Raw genomic sequence first — 15,466 nt, 5'->3', positions numbered from 1 at the left:
TCACAATAACAAATCACAATCCTCCACTTCCATATGTGTTGCCCTCCTACCACCCAGCTCAGCTAAACGCTCTGGTGTTTCATTGTCCTTTTTATAGTCCATGACCCGGAAGTGCTCCTTGACCTGCAGTCCATGCGACTTCCTAGCACTTCGGGTCAAAGCAAAACTCTTCTTTCTTTGTCAGCCTGGAAGCACTTTATTCCTTCCATCCTCGTGACTGGCAAGTACTTCTGGGCTGTAGGAAAAGCCAATGTCTCTGTGCTTCCCTGCAGCATCTCCTGGTGGCCCCGATGTTATCCAGCAGGGCTGTGCACTACAACTCCAAAGTCCCTGAAGCCCTGCTGGAATTCGGGGCATCTCCACATTGCAGGGAGGGCTCCATCTGGCGTCTTGGGGGACTTGGCCGGGATAAACTGCCGGGCATAGTCCACAGGACGTTAATAATTAGAATAACTAGGGGGCTCTGTCCCTGTTCGCTTTGCTCACCAACCCCTGTGCAAGCACTATGTGCTAGCCACTTCGTGGCTATGCTGCATATGGGGAAGCAGACGTACAATTTAAATAGATTGTTATTTTCATGGGAATTGTTACCTATGCATAATAGACCTAACTATTTTACAATATGGCGAGTAACCAGAAATCTGAGCACTACAGTGGATGGCATGATGGAAACTGTAAAGCATCAAGGAACAGGGTCTGTGAAGAAAAAGCATTAGGAATCTAACCTGTGTCACCCCAGAGGTTATTGTTGCAGAATGATTACAATCAAGTGAATTAAATTTCTAAAGCATATGCAATTAATTCTGGTGTATTTGATAATGCCTGCATCGATGAAAAAGAAAATGAATGAATGAAAAAGAAAGGTTAATGACACAAAAACAGTAGCACTGCTTTGACGCTTGGTGCCGCCAGTTTGCAAAACCAAGCAGAAAAGTGCATATGCATGGTATTAGGCTGCTGTGAAAATGTGCATGGCTTTATGTAAAGCTTAGTTTTATACATCTCAAAGTGAGCATTGATACGGACATACACAACATTTTTGTGTGTGCGCACCATTTATACATGAGGCCCTATATCATTTACAGAGGAAAGACAAATGCCACATTGGTGGGGTAATTGGCACAGGCCTGGATTTGGAAGTGATGTTGGCTTTTGGAGATATGTTAGATTATTTATCTCTGTCATTCTAAGTAATGAGGGAAGAGTACCACTAGAAATAAAGATACCCCTAAAGTTATATGTGGAAATAAACTGGTTTAAAGACAAAGCTGCAGATGAACATGTACACATGTACAGACCAAACGATGGTAACTGCATCACTTGATAATATATTAGTCATGAATGTCTTCACTATACTAGAAAGACAGAATGTGGTAATCAGTACTAGACAGTCAGAAATGGCATGGTGGTGGGATCTGTGTGTGTGAGTATATCAAGATTGCCAAGGTTTAATCAGACTTGACACAAAGTTACAATTGTATAGTCCATGTGTAATGCCTGACTTGCTTTTAGGCTAAATATCATATATAATGGAAATCCTAAACAAGAGTATTAATTTAACATATGGTGCCTCCAAAGAACTGTTTGTGTCTCATACGAAGTGCAGAAATCTAAAGCCAGACAGCCAGTTTTCCTGTTTCAGTTCCTGTATGCAAATAATGACTGCAGTTCTTAGATCACATCGAAGTTAGTCTTTAGAAAAATCCCCAGAAGAAGCCTTGAGTTCAGTCTAGAATCAACTGGACAATAAAGTCTGAGAAGGATTTGGAAATGGTTGAACCGTGGCTGCACACATCATGGAAATTAGCACATGACCAAGATGAATGATGATGTATTGTGGATACAACTTCTTTATGTTGCAGAGAGTAGACAGATACTAGAAAGTGAAAAGTTAACATAACATTCTATCCATTTTCTGAGACCTCGTGTACAGTTTAAAACCACAGTTTACTCATGAACTGGCTGTCCTTCTCTTTCACAGATCCTTTTCTTCTGAACATGACAGAGAGAGTCATGCCAGCCATAGTATTTTCTGTTAATCTGCATCTCTACACAGTCCTCTCCAGCAGGGTGGTTATCATTGTATTTCCAGTTATCTGGCTCCATTTGGCCCCAAAAGCTGCAACACATAATTACAAACATTAAAAATATTTGATTGCGAATGTAGTGTTAATTAATTAACATTAATTTAAGACTTAAAGAACTTTGGGATGTTATATATCAGTGTATCTAGAGACATCTTTTGTACATATCTTAAAGCAGATCCTCATTCTTCACCACTGCACCTTCAAGACAACAGATAAGGTTTTGGACTGCACCACACTTGTAGTTTGGGACCATTGTGTATAACCCAAGACAAAAGAATTCACACTCATAATTACCCCCCAAACAACAAAGAAACGTTTAATCAAAGCTAACAAGCGAACTTCAATACTTCAGTTTAAAAACAAACACAGTCCTTATTAGCTAGTTCACGTCTTCTTCGTGTTGCTCTGGACATTCAGCAACCATTTCTAGGAAAATAATACAGGCTATCCAAACAAAACACAAGTTTAAAACCCTTATTAAAATAAGATCCTCTTGGGAAGACAACTTGAGGCACCCTGGCTACAATGAATTACAATTCTAGGTAGGAAAGGGGAAAGCTACAATCTGAATCAGCAATACACACTACCCAGGAATGATGCCATGATGATCTCTATAAAGAGACATTGTGAGAAGTCAAAAGACCACAAAATGATTTCTTGTAATAATATAATGTAATATAAAAATGTTCAAAACAGGGACACTGAAAATAAACAGGTAATTGAGAATCAAAGGGCAAGACCTTAATCTGAAATGTTATGCAAAACAGGAGTCAGCACTAAGAATTAAGACAGAATATCTACTCAAGTAACAAAGTCATTGCACTTTTATGTTGTGTTATCCGGTTACGTGCCCATATGCGTGAGTGCTAGTATGTATGTCAGTGGGCCCTGCAATGGGATGGCTCCCCATCCTGGACTGTTTCCTACTACACACTCTCACATATATGGCCACGTAACCCAACCTACATGTCCATGGGATGTGGCAGTAAATCCCATGAAGAAGACATGTGGAGACATGGGTAGAACGTACAAATTTTACACACATATCTCCAAACAGAATTCCATCTCAGGATAATGGATCCGAGAGGCAAAAGCGTTAACCAATTTGCAAAGGTGTTTTCACCATTTAAAAAAGATCTTGAAATATCATCAAAACCCTATGCAGTTATCATTGCAATTCTCCATTACAATTGCCCAGACCACGGAACACCTGTTGCATAGTTGTAGTTACATACCCTGATGTTTTTATTACATATTGAAAGTACAGATACATTGTAACTGTGTAAGTACACTTGTTTTTGGATTAGTGATAAATTGTTACATTGTAATTAAATAAACTGTAAAATAACAATGACAACTGAGTAATTAACTATAGCTTTACTTTGCATTACACAGTAAGTACGAAGTAATATCTCGTAGTTACACTGTAATTATACAGGTAATTACATAGTAGTTACAGTGTAATTATGGACACTTAATGTAAAGTACCAATAGTGACTGATGCTATACAACCACAAACAATGTGAAAATGTTTGTGGAGTAGGGAAAGGTGGGACACTTGATCAACGAATGAGGAGAGCAGGATTTTCAATTCAAAAAGTCATTGCCATGAGGTTTTAGTTTCTTGTTTATGATACGCATGGATTGTCCTGGAAGTATGTATTTATATTATTGTAGCAAAAAAGTATATGTTTTGAACATACAACTACTGTAGAAAACTGACATGTGTGCTACAAGAGTAATATGATTTTTTCTGCTTTTTTCATGGTGTGAAAAGATGCATTTGGGTCTGTGGTGATGCACAGGTTCAAATAAATAAAAATAATAGGCGTGGCTGTGAGGGAGAGCTCCATGACAAGGTGATGTTACTGCGGGATGTCAGTGGTGAGGCAAGCAGATTGCTTGTTATCTGCAGACACTTTCTTCATTAGCTTTCGGTGGATTGTCAAGAGGATCATCTGCGCCCCCAAGCTATTTAAAAATAACTCTTGTCAAGAAACAGATGTACACCAAGAAAGTAAGAAAGAAGAAAAAGAAAGAATGGGAGGTTAAATTAAAAGTAAAAGAGAAGGGTAGGTTCAAAGAGTATGAACATGGAGAGGAGGCAGGCTGTTGGAGAAATAGCCCCAAGGTAATTGTGTGGCCAGCACTTGAGGAACAGGGGCAGAGGTGCGTAGTAATGAGTTACATTTACTCCGTTACATTTACTTGAGTAACTTTTTTAAAAAATTGTAATTCTAAGAGTAGTTTTACTGCACCATACTTTTTACTTTTACTTGAGTACATTTGTGAAGAAGAAACGCTACTCTTACTCCACTACATTGGGCAACACTCGACTTGTTACTTTTTTCCATTTACACATTAGATATGCTATATTTTTGCCAGAGAGAAGCCGCCAGTGGATCTACTGCATGACTGTTTCACCAATCAGATGTAGCAACAATAACCACATGACTCCGTTTCACCAAACACTCAGTCACATGACCACACACCAACTTCCTGCGTCTGCAGCCTGTGAGAGATTTTTTAGTTATGCAGGGCTCCTGTTCACTGCTAAACAGTCACAGCTTCACTGCAAGAACCTTGAGAGCCAACTCCTGCTGAAGCTTAACCTAGTGAAGAGCAAGCACGTTTTAACCAAACATGCACAGACACAGACAGTCAAGGTAAAGTGAGACTTCTTGTATGTGCACAAGCTACCTTGTTCTAATGTTATTTTCTCTCAGCTGTGCTATTTTGAGGGCAAGAGAACATACTTTAATTAACTGTCAGTGTACAGCGTATCTCGTCACTGTAAGTAGTTTGCACTGTTCAAACATACATGTTACCTACTGTAGGTTGGCTTCAAAAGCTTTGTTGTGAAGAACTGAGATTGGGAACTTTGTGTTATTTGTGCATCTTTAACTTGTAAAGATGTTATTTATTTTTCCTCATTTTTTATTTTAATATTTGGAAATAGCGTAGTAATGCTACTCTTACTTGAGTGCAATTTTTGGCTACTCTACCCACCTCTGAGCAGGGGTCACTCCTGTTGAGCACCCCAATGAGCAGGAACAACCTAAGCATTAAAGGCCAAAGAACAGCGGCAGGAGAGAGGAGCAAAGCTTGGTGAAATGCCCTGCCAAATGCACAAATCCAAAATTAGAGTCATGGACCTGAGCCAGTATAAATGGTTTACAGTGCCTTTTGGTAGACATCTACTCTTCCTGTGGAGGCTCTTATAGGGTAAGTAGTGGGGGCAACTGTTTTAGTGGGAAGCACTGTGGCTCAGGATTGTTTGTATGGATGCAGCCTGTGAATTTATTTTAACCCTGTTTTTATGGATTTATTTATTTATGGATCTTCTAACCTCCACGGGAACACCTGACTATTTATTTATTTAGACACTGCCCTGCAGTTTTGGCATTTTAAAGTTTTTGAAATTTTGACTGTTTATGTAATAAAAGCAGTTGCACTCTTATGTGCCCTCATTGCCTGGCTTATCCTCGGTTCATGACTATCAACAGCTCTGGGTTCAAGGATTATGGTAGCTGCAACCAACCTGGAGCATCACACTTGGATGTTTTTCACTGTACAGCATTGGTCATTGTCAATTTCTATTATATCATCATTTTTTTCTCCATTCTGCATGAAAACATGAGATTAGAGTTTTTTCTCAGCCACATACTATAAACTGCATGGTTAAGTAACATTAAAAAATATTATTTTTCAGTGCAGTATTCCTTTATAAAACGTGAGAAGAAATGTGTAATAATTATAGATGTGTTAACAATAAATTATGGAGTATTAAAAAGAAACAGTCAATAAAAGAAGCTGAAAAGATTTCTTGTATTAAGAATGAAAATAAAAGTCAGAGAGAAGAGCCATTACAGTATAAGGATGCCTTGATAATTTAAGTGACTGTGGAATAAGTGCAGTTTCCTTGCAACAGAAGCTGTGATCAACATCACATCAAGTGGTATTGTTACAGTTGATTTTAGTTGTCAGGTATCAACAATAGTGACTGGCATCAAGATGCTTAGTGCCTGAAAACACTCTTCTGAGAAAAAAAGATCAAGAGAAGACACGAGTTTTACTTTTTTATTATAAAGAAAGATTTAGGCAAACTTAGGGTTTGAAACAAAACCAGAGAAAGGCATCATAATAATGTCAGTCACTGGAACCGATAAACAAAACAGCAGTGAGAAATAATATAAGAAAACACTGCAAAATAACGATGAGAACTGCAAAGAAGGCTCAAAAAATTGTGGCAAAGTGATTTAATTGTCTTAATGATCAAAATAAACAGTGTTTTCAAAATGCAGATAATATTTAAAGAAAAATAAATGTGTGGAAAATACACACCAAAAAAGGATTTTCACAACAGTTATGGCCAAGACAGATTGGAATGGTCTAGAGGAGGGGTCTCCAACTCCAATCCTGGAGAGCTACTGTGACTACAGGCTTTCATTCAAACCCTTTTTTTAATTAGTGAGCAGTTTTTGCTGCTAACGAACTATTTCCCTTTATTTTAATTGATGCTTCATGAAACTCTGACCGCTGAATTGACTGTTTTCCTTACAAAACAACCACTTAAACATATATTTGATGTGAAATGAGTCAACATAAGGCCAACTAAGCCAGGACCTCAAACTCCAACCAAGTTCAATCCATTCAGTTTCTTAATTTGAACCCAATTCTCATTACTAATTAAACCCATTATTTAATTCCATGGCTCTCATTCTGCCATGGCAGACATTTCCGAAACTGTTGATTTTGTTTTTTAAGAGCACTGTCAAAATGTTTTGTGAACCTGAAAAGATCAACATTACTGAGTCCTTTACCTTTTTTTTATTTTCAGATATTGCATGATGGATGCAGGTTGTTGGTCATGTGTTAGATCATTTTATGCCTCACTAGCAAAATATCCACGCTTCACAGCGGAGAAGTTATGAAAAAGAAAAGGAAACATTTTAAAAATAACGTCACTTTTGGTTTCTATTTGTTTGCATAATCACAGTCCTTCACCAGCAATTATTTAATGTTAGCTCAGACCCGGCACTTAAACGTTTCTGTCGCACATTTGCTGAGTTTGTGCCAAACACTATTCTATCCCTGACAATCTCATTTTCGTTTGCATAAGCACAGTCCTTCACCAACAATTAAAAAAATGGCAGCGGCAGCGTGTCTATAAACTTAATTTAAACTTATGGTTTACACCGTGCTTTGTTTCCTCAGTAGCTGCACTTTTGAATATGCTTGTATGCGTCACTCGCTTCATATTCTTTTGCTTCCTTCTCAATTGTGTAATGTGTTTTTTGTTCAGCACTCTTTGGAGCTCTTCCTTGTTCTCTATGTACTGCATTCACAGTCAGTTCATGTGAGCCGCTCTCTTGTGTGATCTTGCGATGTCCATGGTTTTATCTAATGTTAGCTAAGACCCGGCACTTAAAAGTTTATCACTACAGCAATTTTAACTCCGTTACAAAGTGATCCAAAGTCTCATTTATACCTCAAGTCTTCTCATTAAACTTGTATCTCGCGAATATAATATTCGTTGTAGGCATGACAAACGCCAGCGGCTGCGTGTCTATAAACTTAATTTAAACTTACGGTTTACACCGTGCTTTGTTTCCGCAGTAGCTGCACTTATGAATATGCTTGTATGCGTCACTCGCTTCATATTCTTTTGCTGCCTTCTCAATTGTGTAATGTGTTTTTTGTTCAGCGCTCTTTGGAGCTCTTCCTTGTTCTCTACGTACTGCGTTCACAGTCAGTTCACGTGAGCTGTTCTCTTGTGTGATCTTGCTTGGGCAAGCACTCAATTACGTGGAAGGCGTGATGATGCGGGACGCAACTCTGCCTCACACGGCAACCGAGCTGCAGGCTATGGCCGTATATATATGGTCGAAAGGAGTTCCAGTTATGACCGTTAAGCGTACAATTTCAAAATGAAACCTGCCTAACTTTTGTAAGTAAGCTATAAGGAATAAGCCTGACAAATTTCAGCCTTCCACCTCCATGGCAAGTTGGAGAATTAGTGATGAACCAGTCAGTGAGTGAGTGAGTCAATCAGTCAGTCAGTCAGTCAGTGAGGGCTTTGCCTTTTATTAGTATAGATTACTGTTTGACTGCTGTTTTGTGTTTGGTAGTGTAATATTTTACTCTACTTTCCCCTATTGTATTATTAATATGTAGCCTTTGTCAGAATGCCTCAAATCTCACAGACTTACCACTGTTTATAAGGTACTAGCAAAATACCCACGGTTCGCAGCGGAGAAGTAGTGTGTTAAAGAATTTATGAAAAAGAAAAGGAAACATTATGAAAATAACGTAACATGATTGTCAATGTAATTGTTTTGTCACTGTTGTGAGTGATGAGTGTTGTTGTCATATATATATATATATATATATATATATATATATATATATATATTTACACACACACATAAACATATATATATACATATCTATACATATACACATATATAAACATATATATACATATACATACATATCTACATATATACACACACAGCTATTTCGTATCAGTGCAATACGCTGCTTGTTAAAATGGATAACTCCCGCTCTTACGTGCAAGTCTGCGTGGATATTATGAACTATCGTATTTGTTCAAGTTCTATTTAAATTTTAAATAGAAGGAATTTTTATTTAGTCGACAGAAATATCTTTGGTAGGAATGGTAAAAACAGACAGGAATATTATTCCTGAATAAATCAACTCAAACCTTAAACAACTTATAATATTTTGCTCTCCATACAAATATATCCTGTCTAAATTATACAAGTTAGAAATAAAGTAAACATTAAAAGAACAAACATTCAAATTTCTTTACTCTTATGTAATTTTATATAAAAATAAACTTAGATTTTAAATATCCCAAAAGATTTTGCTCTCCATAAAAATATATCCTGTCAAAATTATACAAATTCAAATATGAACATGCTGCATAACAAAACCTGGAAATATAAATAAAATGTGTTCCTTTCAGCAATAACAAATCAAATCATTCAGTTGTCTTTGCTCATATGTCATTTTAGAGCTGGACGCCTGGCATCTTTTTTTGGCAACAAATTCGTTTATGTTTGGTGTGAGGTTCTGTGTTGTGGAGATTCTCAGGATGGATTGCAGGTGCTCATCAGTGAGGCGACTCCTGTGTGCTGTTTTGTTAGTCTTTATCACTGAGAAGAGCTTCTCACACAGATATGTGCTACCAAACATGCACAAGGTTCGAGCCGCATGTAGACGGACTTTTTTTGTTCTTCAAAGTCACCAAAGCGCCGTGCAAACTCAGTGCGCTCAGTTTATCAGCAAAGTGCGATTTGGGAACACCGTAGTGACGACTTGGTTTAACATTACTTGGCAACAGGGAAAGATGGGCAAATTGGACTGGTGCATTTGTGTCTCCCATAAAAGCAGCTTCACTTGAAATCACTTTGTGATTGTGCACGGGTAAAACGTCTGCTGAAGTGTCAGATTCTTATTTAATTCTTCTGCTTTCTGTATCTTCTGCATTGCATTCAGGTTACCCTGATGTTTTGTCTCATAGTGCCGTCTTAGATTAAATTCTGTAATTACAGCCACATTAGCTCCACAAATGAGACACACGGGTTCAGTAAACATATACTCAGCCTCCCATCGGTTTTTAAAGGCTCTATTTTCAGAATGAACTTTTCTCTCCAGCATCGTGTGAGCTAGCTTCGCAATAACTTGCAGCATCATAAGCTAGACTTGATTAACGGTAAGTGTTCGGCAAGGCAGCTGAAGCGCTGCATTATGGGATCTGTAGTTTATTGTGTTACCAGCGCTTCATATACCCGGGCCATTAATAACAATAATACAGTATATAAAATGATCTCGCGGGCCGGATATAATTACACGCCGGGCCGGATGTGGCCCGTGGCCCTTGAGTTTGACACATATGGACTAAATAGAACTTGAAAAGATATATTTTTGAAATGTGATCGCGCAATTCAGATAGAGTTGACGCGCACTACAGCCTGCATCCTCCCCTCGCTCTTACTTTTTTACCGCTCATCTAATGAATACACTGAGTATGGCTTTACCAAAACAATCATTGATGGCGAATAAAGTATCCATTATTCGAGTATGTAGATCGGGATATATATACATATATATATACCCGCGTATCGTGAGAAGTAGTGTGTTAAAAAGCTAGAAAAGAAAAGGGAACATTTTAAAAATAACGTAACATGACTGTCAATATACAGTATTTGTTTTGTGAGTGTTACTGAGTGTTGCTGTCATCAAGGATTTGATTATCATTATTTCTTTCAATCAGGTTCGTATTTGTAGGATGTGTTGTGTTCAAGTTACATTCCGTGTTTGTCAATCGCTGTAAAGATGACAGGTTTCATTCATCGATTCGTTTCTTACTGCATCAATAAACAGCTCGTCTTCTTCTTTATCTGAGACCTGACACACTGCATGCACGGTTTTTTTTTTACACTGTCTTCCTTTAGCGGGACATTGACTTTTTCCACCGTGTGCTTTGTTTCCGCAGTAGCTGGATTTATGAATATGCTTATCAGACGCTTCATATTTTTGCTGCCTTTTCAATTGTGTAATTCGGTTTTGTTCAGCTCTTTGGAACTGTTGCCTTTATCTGTGCACTGCGCCAGTTCACGTGAGCCACTCGGTGTACATGCATCGAAGGTTCCCAGCTGTGCTGGTGCCATCTCGCTATGTCCATGGCTGTATTTAATGTTACCTTAGTCCTGGCACTTAAAACTTTCTCTCGCAGTTTCGCTGAGTTTGTGTCAAACACCACCCTGACCATCTCATCTTCCTCTCCATAAGCACAGTCCTTCACCCGTGAATATTTAGTGGCAGTTTGCTATTGGATTGCCGCGGACGGACGGCCTTATATGGGCAGGCACTAAATTACAAACGCCAGCGGCAGCCTGTCTATGAACTTAATTTAAAGTGTAGGTTTACACCGTGCTTTGTTTCCGAAGTAGCAGCACTCATGAATATGGTTGTATATGTCAGTCGCTCGCTTGTTATTGTTTCTCTGCCTTCTCAATTATATAATGCATGTTTTCTTCAGGGCTTTTTTGATCTCTTCCTGGTTTTCTACGTACTGCGTTGATAGTCAGTTCATGTGATTACGTGGGAGGTGTGATGATGTCACACGAAACTCCGCCCCACGGCCATCAAGCTCAACTCTATTACAGTATATGGAGAAAAATAGCTTCCAGTTATGACCATCACTCGTAGAATTTCAAAATGAAACCTGCCTAACGTTTGTAAGTAAGCTGTAAGGAATGAGCCTGCCAAATTTCAGCCTTCTACCTACACGGGAAGTTGGAGAATTAGTGATGAGTCAGTGAGTCAGTCAGTCAGTCAGTGAGGGCTTTGCCTTTTATTAGTATAGATTATAGTATATAACGTCTCTCCACCTTCCCTTCTTCATCTATAACCTACAATTAGGTGTAGTAAAAGACAAGCAGGAGTTAAGTTACAATTTAATACAACCTGATAAATGGTGATGTGTAATTTCAGGTGGCATACAGACTTGTTAGTTACTTAAAATGTCTCTAGTTAAGGCATTATTTGTGATCAGCTTTCTTCAGAATAGGCCACATGCCTGTCTCAATATGGCTGATGAGCTGTGCTCTTCATTGTGTTGTCCTGTTCAGTTCATGGTGTGAGATGGTTTTCATCAGTTTGGTGAGAGAGAGAGAGAGAGAGAGTGAGGTAAAGCAGGCAAATTGATAGGTTTTCTGTCCAACCCCAAGGGCCAATAGGGTGTCATGGTACTTAAAGGCTTCTGATACAAGCCAGTTCCAAACAGCCATACTTCAGACCAATGGGGCAGAGAACATCTTCACACCTGCCACCTCTGAAAACCATTTGTTGAACTAAGGTTTGGCAGCTAGGCAGTCTGGCTTTCCCGTGGGGAGTTGACTGAGAAACAGCAGAGAAACATTTACCAAATTTGTTTGAGGCACTTCCCCCCACCCCTGTCATAAAATTAAAAAGAGACTCGAAAAGGGGGAAAGGGGTTCTTAAACCTTCAAACCATTGCTGTTACAATCTATAATGTAAAACCAATATTGCATTGTTTTGTCTAAGTTACAAATAAAGACATACAAAATATTTATCAATTTGTATGTAAAATTTAATATTACAATAGCTGCTAATTAAGGAAAAAAGAAATATTTAAGGGGCCTGAGTAGTGCATCAATTAAAATTAAGGCAAAGAGTTAATTAGCAGCAAAATCTGTCACTAATTAAGACAAGGGTTAGAATGAAAGCCTGTAGCCAAAGTAGCTCTCCAGGACTAGAGTTGGAGACCCCTGGTCTATTGTCACTAAAAATTCAGATAATACTTCTAGTCACAATGTTTCATAAAATGCTGGTCTACAGAGGGAGACTTTTGAAGACTGTTTAGTAGCCATGGATCAATTAAAATTTAGTTTAAGCAAAAAGTTATTGTTAAAGTAATTCTCCTTCTAACTGTTTTTGAATTCTGCACACAAATGTATTTTCTTACCTTAAATTAATGTACAGTGGTGTGCCATCCACCCAGAGAAAGTCACCTTCTGTCACTTGATCAGAAAGTCCAATCCAGTAGTAGCTATCGGTATGCCCACTAGTTCTTGTCTTGTTTACTAAGAATTTCTGATTAGAAACAAATTAATACACATCTAAAAATGAATCAGAAACATCACAAGCAATAGATACTGACTCACACTCTTTCTATATGTCTTCTACATCTTATTAACAATAACTTGATGTACCACCAGGATGAAAGCCATACCTGCTCCTCTTCACTCTCTATAATCACCAAATGCCCATCAAGTGACCTGCAGTTGTTCTGACTATCCCACCAATTCATTTCATCATTGGAGATGAAGTAGCACTTAAAGTTAAACAGCAGCCAGTTTACTGGGCAATAAGAGCAAATCCTTTCTGAAGACAGAGAGAATAAATATAAATTAAATAAGGTAAAGTGAATAGTGAATAGTGAATTGCTTTGCTTTATAAACATCTGTGGTGTATGGCCGGCTGTTCATCCCAGCCAATACCCCCAAGCCGCCAGTTGGAGTCCTTCCTGCAGCATGGAGGTGCCTCTAAGACCAGCAGGGCATCATTGACACTGGAGTCTTCACACAGAGCCCTGCTGGATACCATGGGGGCCACTAGGAGATGCTGCAGGGAGGAACAACGTTTATTTGCCTTACACCCCGGAAGTATATCCAAGTCACATGGACAAGGGGAATGACGTGCTTCCAGGGTGAAGAAAAGGACTTTTGATTGGACCCGGAAATGATAAGAATCACATGGACTGGGGATTGGAACACTTCCGGGTCAGGGAAGATAAAATGATTGTGGGAGCTCCCAGACGGCGAGCTGAGCAGGGTGGAAGGGTGGCAATGCGTCTTAGAGTGGTGGAGAGTTTATTATTGATTATTGTGTATTATTTGATGAGTATAGTGGAGAGGAGGGTGCTTTGTGCACTGTGGATTATTAATAAAGTCAACTTTTGGACTTTTACCTCATGTCTGATGTCTTGGACAAGGGTTCAAGGGAGCGATAACGCCCCCTATCTGTCACACATCAAATTCAAACTACAGTACATTGAGTTACCGTGCAAAGAAAGGATGTGAAAAAGTGATTCGGTATATAAAGTGCACTTTTAGGAAACACACATAAAATTTCAATTGAAATTACCTTACCTCGAGTGGTTCTGTTCCACACAGGACAGTAAGTATCTAGGGCTGCATACTTTACATGCAGCTCTGTGTGGTTTTCTTTCAGGATGCTATACTGCATATGAAGTTCTGAAAAGTTTGTTTCAAGCTGTAAATATTGTGTCCAAAAGTCTTTTTCTTTAAAAGTACTTAAAGCTGTAGAAATACAAACAAACATTAAACACTGGAATCATTTCCTCATCTAATGTATAGTTTACAAATTAATTTCAGAGCATCTTTACTGAACACTGGATTAAACCTACAGATAACATTCCTTTAGCTGATGGTTTTACACGTCTCCATATATCACACATTAGAGACTGTGGATGTTGTATGGATGATATTACACTTTTGAGGTATTAGAATTAGACATTTAAACTGAATCAAATATATTTATACATTAATTTACAGAAATTCTAGTTCTTATTCCACATCTTTTTAGTCAAACATAAACATTTTACTAAAATTTGGCCATCAATTATGATAATTTTTTGCAGGATTGATTCGATTGAGTTTCTCCAAACTGTGAAAGTTGATACATGTTTTTATAATCAGATATTACATTAATGTATCACCCATTAACATTACCATTCAGCATATACATATCTCTACTGTTAATTAATCTTTTTTGGAAAATTACTTAATTCGATTGGATCTATTCTCCCCTAGCAACAATCTCCTTTGAACGCTTCAGTTTGAATGACAGTAACATGATTTTAACATTGGTTTACATTTTAAAAGCATTACAGTTATTTTGGAAACTAAATATAACATTAATCAGCTATCAAACAACTTTTGCTCTGATACAAAAGTAACATTAGAAGAGGCCTGATTAGAAGTCCTCTACAAGGCACTGAGGGCTACAAAACTCAATACATAAATTTATTATGTGGAAAGACTCGGGATTTGTTGAAAAAAAAAATAAATCTGCCATTATTCATGGTTTGTGCAATAACACAGTTGTCCCCATTGCCTGATTCTATAACTTTTTTTTATCTCAGTAACTGAAAAGACTCACAATACACTGCAAGGAAGATAATGACGATCAGTAGAGCACCACACAAGAAGAGCAGGATCACAAGCAGGCAGCTTTTAGTTTCCATGCTGACACAACGCCTAACAACTGCAGATAGAGGAATGATACACAAGTGCAATTAAAAAGTGTGCTGCTGTCCACCACCTACATTCAGCAGGGTGCCTTATGATCTCACCTCCCATTCTTCTTTCCTTATTGCACTCAGGTCCCTGACACTCTGCAGTCATGTAGATATCCCTCTCATTGTTGTCTTTTTGCATTCCAAAGGCACCTAAAAATCAAACATTATATCTGCACTTACATGAGTGCAACAAAACATTTTTTTCACTTTCTCTGTTCACTTCAGCATATTGAGGTAACCACAAGGCTGCAGAGATGTTGTTTGCACTTTACTAAGGGTCTTTGTCATCAGGATGTGGTACATACTGTAGCTTCCAGTAATACGTATGTGACGCAACACCACTACCAATCTAGAGCATCACTCCAAAAAATGGCATCAACCACAAAAGAGTGCTGATTAACGTGAAGTACCCCCTTTTGTAATTAAATATGTCTTGCAAGCATTTAAGTCATTCACAACGTGGAATTAAAAGTACATCCTGCTAGTTTAGAGAGCAACCATT

The 15,466-nt window shown here is 38.2% G+C and overlaps 1 protein-coding gene across 1 annotated transcript; it reads right to left on the bottom strand.

Annotated features, from left to right (window-relative positions):
- Window positions 1-1,015: 1,015 nt before the first annotated feature.
- On the bottom strand, window positions 1,016-15,109 carry LOC120528677 (C-type lectin domain family 6 member A-like). The gene is made up of 6 exons (XM_039752840.1): window positions 15,019-15,109; window positions 14,826-14,930; window positions 13,793-13,963; window positions 12,874-13,025; window positions 12,607-12,734; window positions 1,016-2,119 (listed from the first exon to the last, which is right to left on the bottom strand). The coding sequence occupies exons 1-6, from the start codon at window positions 15,101-15,103 to the stop codon at window positions 1,948-1,950; spliced, it is 813 nt and encodes a 270-aa protein (XP_039608774.1). The 5' UTR covers window positions 15,104-15,109; the 3' UTR covers window positions 1,016-1,947.
- Window positions 15,110-15,466: the final 357 nt, after the last annotated feature.

Source organism: Polypterus senegalus, chromosome 4, assembly GCF_016835505.1.
Source record: "Polypterus senegalus isolate Bchr_013 chromosome 4, ASM1683550v1, whole genome shotgun sequence".
NCBI lineage: Eukaryota > Metazoa > Chordata > Cladistia > Polypteriformes > Polypteridae > Polypterus > Polypterus senegalus.
Note: the sequence above shows the minus strand (reverse complement) of the source record. Positions and strands in the feature narration are given on the sequence as shown.

Bases quoted from the DNA above. Each gene is read 5' to 3' on its own strand.
- LOC120528677 (XM_039752840.1), bottom strand. From the start codon at position 15,103: ATGCAAAAAGACAACAATGAGAGGGATATCTACATGACTGCAGAGTGT. The intron at 14,931-15,018 runs GTGAGATCATAA...CTCTATCTGCAG, and splicing joins TAAGGAAAGAAGAATGGGAG to TTGTTAGGCGTTGTGTCAGC. The intron at 13,026-13,792 runs GTAAGGTAATTT...CTCTGTCTTCAG, and splicing joins GTGGAACAGAACCACTCGAG to AAAGGATTTGCTCTTATTGC.